The sequence below is a fragment of the Dermacentor albipictus genome, chromosome 3 (assembly GCF_038994185.2).
Source record: "Dermacentor albipictus isolate Rhodes 1998 colony chromosome 3, USDA_Dalb.pri_finalv2, whole genome shotgun sequence".
Classification (NCBI taxonomy): domain Eukaryota; kingdom Metazoa; phylum Arthropoda; class Arachnida; order Ixodida; family Ixodidae; genus Dermacentor; species Dermacentor albipictus.
In genome coordinates, this window is record NC_091823.1 from 118329663 (window position 1) to 118336834 (window position 7172).

Here is a 7172-nt window from a genome sequence, read left to right on the forward strand (position 1 = left end):
TAAATTTGAGAGAAAAAAGTTAGAAAATAGTGACTATTGGAAGCAAAATTGTAATGTAGGGCCTGATATTTATTTGTTTTTATTTTCAAAAATTGGTCAGCTTGAAAATTTTACAAATGTAATTAATCACTTAAGCAATTAATGATCCCGTCAAGTAATCAACGAACCGGTCATTTGATTCGTTAATTATGATTTAATTCGTTGATTAGTGTCAATGATTCGTTAATTAAGTAATTAATTAAACTTAACTTTGTTAACCGGGCGGCCAGTTGAGCTGACGTTAATTCTTGCTGCGTTCAGTTCAGACAAAAAAGCACGACGTACGTGATGTAGAATCTATTGGTACAGCAGCGTATCGAAATTTCCGTTGTTACAGCACGCAGTAACGATCGACGGCATCGTATATCGATGTGATTCTGTGCTGCGTGATTGCCGAGTTCTCGCACGTAAATGTGAGCGATGGAGGGTAAGTTAGATGCAGTGGTTCATAAACATTTCATTGGTTTCTTGTGGGGCTCTCTGCACGTGCAGTGCAGCACCTGTCGGTCGGCATATGAGAAAGAGGGGGGGGGGGTCGTCTTGATCTTTTTTTTTTTTATATACTACAAATAACATTCTTGTTTGTCATTCTCTTTATCCGACTCTTGGCGTTGAAATGACTCCAAGATAGAGTTTTTTTTTATATGTATATCGACTTCCACATCTGCAAATGGCATCCCAGTATTAAAAAGCAAGAATTGCTCGAACGAATTGGAAATTTCCATTCGGAACTAATTAGATATTTGCAATTCTGCTTTAGGAAGCCCATTGGAAAAATCCTACAAGAACAATTGGACCAATTTTTTTTTTTTAACACAGTCGAACCCAATTGGCCTCTGAATTGGACTCTTTGGGACCATCATGGAAAAAAAGTTGGAAAAGAAATGAAACCCAGATTGGCCCTCACATCAACATAATACCGATATACTCGAAACTCATTTCGAGAAGCATGCTCATGCATGAACACACACTGTGACAATTCTCTTCGCTGACAACCAATATTCACCATTTCACTATATGAGAGAGATGTCAGGTGCTATATATGTAAGCAATAATTAATTGACAAAGTGATGCCAGTGGTTCATGAGAAATAGGTAAAATTTCAAGAGAGATATTGATGGAAAGCTGAATTGTTCTATCCAATGATCACACCAAAATACAAAGATCTTCTACTTGAAAACTAACATTATAATTCTGCTAATATTAGTATAAACTACTTTGCTGTTTCACAATATTACACATCAATTGTGTCCACTTGGGACCAATTGTCATACCATGCAACCTCCAGTGATGTCTAACTGGAACCAACTGAACTTTTCATGATGCTCAATTTGAACTAATTGGACTTTGCATGAAGCCAAATTGGAGCTTGGCCCTCCTATGATGTCTAATTGGAACCAGTTGGATCCCATTCAAAAATCCAACAGGCCTCAACAACAGGCCTTCTTTATTGGGATTGCTGCAGCTGCTGCCTGATCATTTTATGGCTTTTGTAGTTACGTAAGAGGGGAAGTTACGCTTATTCATTAATCTTGTGTTGCAGCCAGTACATCACGCATGGACACATATGCTTGCAACCGGTGCCACCAGAGGACCCACTCCTTGTCATCTCTTTTTCGTCATTTCTGCACTTGGCATGGCACGGAGGACAACTGGAAGTGTGACTTGGAAGGCTGTGAAAAAACTTATAGGCTTTATAGCTCCTTCCGTAAACATGTCAGCCGTCACCACAATCATCTGTTCCTCCAGACAACCACAGCTGATGCATCCTTGGCACCCCGTGCTGACAACCTCGAAGAAACACTACAAACTTATCCCACCCAGCCTGTTGGGCAAGCAGCTGAACAGGCGTGCTTGGATGTTGATATTTTTAACACCAGTGGTCAGCGTGTTGATGTTGGCACTCCTGACAGCAGTGTTCAGTGTGCTATGGTTCTGTCTTCGTTGTTACTAAAGTGGCAAGAAGGCAGGCAGTTACCCGAGAGCACCTTGAATGAAGTTACGAATGATATGATAAACTTCATTTCAGAATTTAGAGCAGACTTCAATGCAACCACTATTACAAAACTTGAGCAGCTCAGAACAAAAACAGGCCGAGAAAACTGGTGGAAAACTTCACATACGTTTGTTCCTCCACAAACAGTATACCTTGAAGATCAAGGTACTTCTGACAGCTATGAATACATTCCAATTTTGGAAACATTAAAGGCTGTCTCAAGTGCCCATGACATTTTCCAAACAAATCGCAAACCTTCTTCAACTCTTCTACAGGATGTGTCTGATGGCATGTACTTCAAGGAGCACTGCTTGTTCAAGAATGCCAGCAATCAGAAACTTTTTGCTCTACAGCTGTACTTTGATGAATTTGAAGTCTGCAATCCCATTGGAAGCAAGCGTGGAAAACACAAAGTCTTGGCTGGATATCTAACAATTCTAAACTTGCCACCCCAATTTCGCTCGAAAGTTGACAGCAAGCACCTTGTTCTTCTTGTGAAAAATTCCACTGTAGCCAGATTCACATTGCACAGAATTGTCCAACCTTTACTTGAGGACATACAGCAGCTAGAATCCCAAGGAGTTGCGATTGATGGAGAACTCGTTAAAGGCTCTCTTCTTTATGTCTGTGGAGATAACTTGTCTAGCCATCAAATTGGCGGTTTCCGAGAATGCTTTTCATCGGGGCCAATCTGCCGTTTCTGCTTGGCAAAGAAAGAGGACATCAGTGAGAAGTGGAATGAAGAAGAGTTTATCATTCGAACACAGAAAATGCATACTCAACATATTAATCTGTTGAAGACTGATTCAAGCCTCAGCAATGTTTATGGCATCAGTGGTGAAAGCTGTCTAAGTTCACTTCAGTCATTTGATGTGACGAAAGGCCTTCCGCCTGATGTTATGCATGACCTGTTCGAAGGAGTCATTCCGTTTGCCATGAAACACATCTTGCGCCACATTATATCATGCCGTGTGTTCACTCTTGATCAGCTAAATGAGAGGCTTAGCTCATTTCCGTTGCAAGGAGGGGAGAAAAAATCACGACTACCTCCTCTGTCCTATCACTCAGTGTTTGGCACATCAGCCATAAAAGGTTCTGCTGCTGAAAAGCTTTGTTTTTTTCGGTTCTTTTCACTGCTTGTGGGCGATGTAGTTGCAAAGGGAAATGCTGCATATGATGTGTACCTTGCATTGCGTGCAATTGTTGACATTGTACTTGCACCACAACTGTGCTGTGGTGCAGCTGCGCAATTGCAAGTCCTCATTGATGATTTTTACATTGCATTTAGAGAAACCTTTCCAAATGTAAAAATCATTCCGAAAATGCACTATATGATCCATTACCCCAGGCTTATTCTTTTGTATGGTCCTCTGTGCAAGTTGTCCTGTATGCGTTTTGAGGCAAAACATCAATTTTTCAAAACAGTTGCAAGGAAAACTCGTAACTTTAAGAACATTTGTGGAACCCTGAGCCGCCGACATCAGATGCAGTTCATGTACTCATTAACCCAACCACTAGAATCTGTGGCTACTACAGGTAGTGCAAGAATGGACATAAACTCACTACCAGACCTTTTGAAGGACAGACTGCATGAGCTTGACATGCATATGGCAGATGTGAACAGTTTGACTTCTGTCAAAGTGTGTGAAAGAAAAATCAATGTGGGTTGTATACTGCCACTCTTTGTACCAGATGATGACCTTCCACACTTTGCCCAGGTTGTGTTGATTGTGTCCTGTGACCAGAAATATTTTCTTTTCAGTTCAATTTTTGAAACAAAGTATTTTGACGACCACATGCATGCTTTTGTCGTGGAAAACACGGCTCACAATGTCATAGTTGAAGACACTGCACATGTGTTTTTTGACCCACTGTACCTTTACAAGGTGAGGAACACAAACTATGTCAACCCTCGCTATGCTTTCTTCACTAGTGCAGACTGACGACTTCTAACAAGAGAATAAAATAGGCAGCTCAGGTCTTGTAACCAAGTACCAGTGACAAACGAACATACAGAGCGGTGTTGCAAGTGGCTTGAACTAGCGAAGAACACTCCTCTTTGCCACATGTTCTTTTAATTCCAAATATTTTGTTGGGCCAACCAGCTTGGATTCAGATGTCACCTAATTTGGTTTGTAGTAAATCACACAACGCATAAACAAATGCAATTAGTTCAATTCAAGCAGAATGACGAAGTATACTTATTACAAAGATGACTACGCATTTTGGACAACCTTAAATCAGTTTAGTTATGCTATATTTTTCAAGCGGACAAAATGAAAACAACAAAGTTAGTGTCAACTGTACCCACCCAGACATCAAAGAGATGTGATAGGGGTAAGTGCCCTGAAAGTGCGCATTACAGATGAAGTTCACATTGAGAATATACATATAAGCATTACACAGCTGTGAGCAACTGTGCATGTTTTAAAGTATTTTCTTATGTTAGACTTTTGTGGTGACTTGTGCAGTTGATGAAATGGTGCTTCTACTCATTAATCTCATTAATGCATTGAAATGGATGTACAATGCATTGTATTGCATTTTACAGCAAAAAAGGTGCCAAATAAAAGGCATTACTGAAGTGCAACATGAGCATATTTGGTTGCTTTCATTTGTCAACTATGTTCTGTAATTGCAGTGCTTTTACTCAGCAGGATGCATTGAAGAACTAATTCATGCGTATTCATAACAATGCTTAGTGCAAACAGGAAGACACAAAGAGAAAGGACAATTGGCAATACTGTCAACCAACATCTTCAGTACATCACACTTCTATACTTACTTCTAAAAGTTTTTATAAGCTTCCTTAATCTTTGTAAGTAGGTATAGAAGTGTGCTAGACATAAAAATACATTCCATACATAAAAAGCATCAGTGGAGAAACTGCAATTACATCGCAAAGATCGAGGGAGTGATATCAAACAGAAGTTTCTAGTAAACAAAATGCAATGTTGTGCAGAACAACAGCAGCAATAAATCATAGTTTTAACTGGCACCTTTATTATGTCACGGTTCTAGTTACAGGAACCCAGACATAAGAAGCGCAAGCATATTCTGATCAAAGTAATCTACAAAAAACGCTACAGGCAATTATTGGGCAGGAGTACCCTGGATCCATATCGATGTACCTTTGAGTCAAGCTTGCCAGGTGCACATCTTGCAATGCCCTGTTAGGTGCCAGGTCGTTTGTGTCAGTAAAGACTGCTCAGATGCTCCTCCAGGTGCTCATTAATGCAGCGGCCAGTCTGGCCAAAGTATATGTTGCGACATGATGAGGGAATTTTATAGGCTACTCCAACAGCACAGTCTACAAACTCGGCATGCTACTTTTTGCAATGCAGTTTCTTAATCCTTCGTGACACACTGCTACAGAACCTCGACAGCTTGAGAGGTGAAGAGAAATTAGGTGCTACATGGTGCCTGATTGCCATGTTCTTCCACTTATAAACTATCCAATAATGGTGCTGTTTCTCAGCACATTTATGTCCTATTCTTTGTGTTTATTAGAATATACCATATAGGGTTTTCAAGCGGTGGTTTGTTACCATGGGCATATACCAGCTGTAAAAGCCAAATTTCACAGTGGAGCTGTTTACTAAGAGTTCCACAAAGGTTTTCGTATGGTGGCATGCAGTCACATTGCCAATATCAACTTGTAAGGGCAACAAAACATGGTGTGGAACTCCCAATTTGCTTTGGAATGGAATGATCAATTGCTATGAAGAAAAGTTACCATGCGTATATCTCATTCAAAAAGAAAACAAATTATTTGCTCATATATTTAACTAGTATTTCATAATTTTTGTTCTTTGCATTGTGTAATTTTGGCTTTGTGGTGGATGACACCAAGAAGTTTGTAATAAGAAAGCAAGAAGCTGTTAATGCAATGCAGGCTACATGACTAACAACAACTAGGCACAGCCTCTTTCTATTGAAACCTGAATTGAGACTGTCATTAACAAAAGCCAGCCAAGACTCCACTTATAGGCGGCAGCAACTGCTCTTGCATTCAAGCATAGTTGTGGCTTGCTGTACTTAATGATGGCTTTCACGCAAGCTGTGTGTGAGTGAGCCCATGGCTGACCGTTCCTAATGACGGCTCCCATGCAAGAATTGCTGTGTTGCTGTAATGCAGGCTGCATGGAAGCCATCACTAACAACAACAAGCCACAGCCTCTCTCTATCACAACCTGAATTGAGACTGTCATTAACAAAAGCCAGCCAAGACTGCACTTACAGGTGGAAGCAACTGCTCTTGCGTTCGAGCATAGTTGTGGCTGGCTTTTCTTATTGATGGCTTTTATGCAGGCTGTGTTTGAGTGAGCCCGTGGCTGACCGTTGTTAGTGGCTGCTCCCATTCAAGAAGTGCTGTGTTGCTGTAACGCAGGCTGCATGGAAGCCATCACTAACAACAACGAGCCACAGCCTCTCTCTATCGCAACCTTAATTGAGGCTGTCATTAACAAAAGCCAGTCAAGACTGCACTTATAGGCGGAAGCAACTGCTCTTGCATTCGAGCATAGTTGTGGCTGGCTGTACTTAATGATGGCTTTCACGCAAGCCGTGTGTGAGTGAGCCCATGGCTGAACCTTCCTAATGACGGCTCCCATGCAAGAAGTGCTGTGTTGCTGTAATGCAGGCTGCATGGAAGCCATCACTAACAACAAGCCACAGCCTCTCTCTATCACAACCTGAATTGAGACTGTCATTAACAAAAGCCAGCCAAGACTGCACTTATAGGTGGAAGCAACTGCTCTTGCATTCGAGCATAGTTGTGGCTGGCTTTTCTTAATGATGGCTTTTACGCAGGCTGTGTTTGAGTGAGCCCGTGGCTGACCGTTGTTACTGGCTGCTCCCATTCAAGAAGAGCTGTTTTGCTGTAATGCAGGCTGCGTGGAAGCCACCATTCAAGAAGTGCTGTTTTGCTGTAATGCAGGCTGCGTGGAAGCCATCACTAACAACAACGAGCCACAGCCTCTCTCTATCACAACCTGAATTGAGACTGTCATTAACAAAAGCCAGCCAAGACTGCACTTATAGGCAGATGCAACTGCTCTTGCATTCGAGCATAGTTGTGGCTGGCTTTTCTTAATGATGGCTTTCACGCAAGCTGTGTGTGAGCGAGCCCATGGCT

General features: G+C 41.4%; 1 protein-coding gene across 1 annotated transcript; it reads left to right on the forward strand.

The window, feature by feature from the left end:
* Positions 1-341: 341 nt before the first annotated feature.
* Positions 342-6361, forward strand: LOC139057745 (uncharacterized). Its single transcript, XM_070536496.1, has 3 exons — positions 342-466; positions 1583-2529; positions 6347-6361. The coding sequence occupies exons 1-3, from the start codon at positions 460-462 to the stop codon at positions 6359-6361; spliced, it is 969 nt and encodes a 322-aa protein (XP_070392597.1). The 5' UTR covers positions 342-459.
* The last annotated feature ends 811 nt before the right edge of the window (positions 6362-7172 follow it).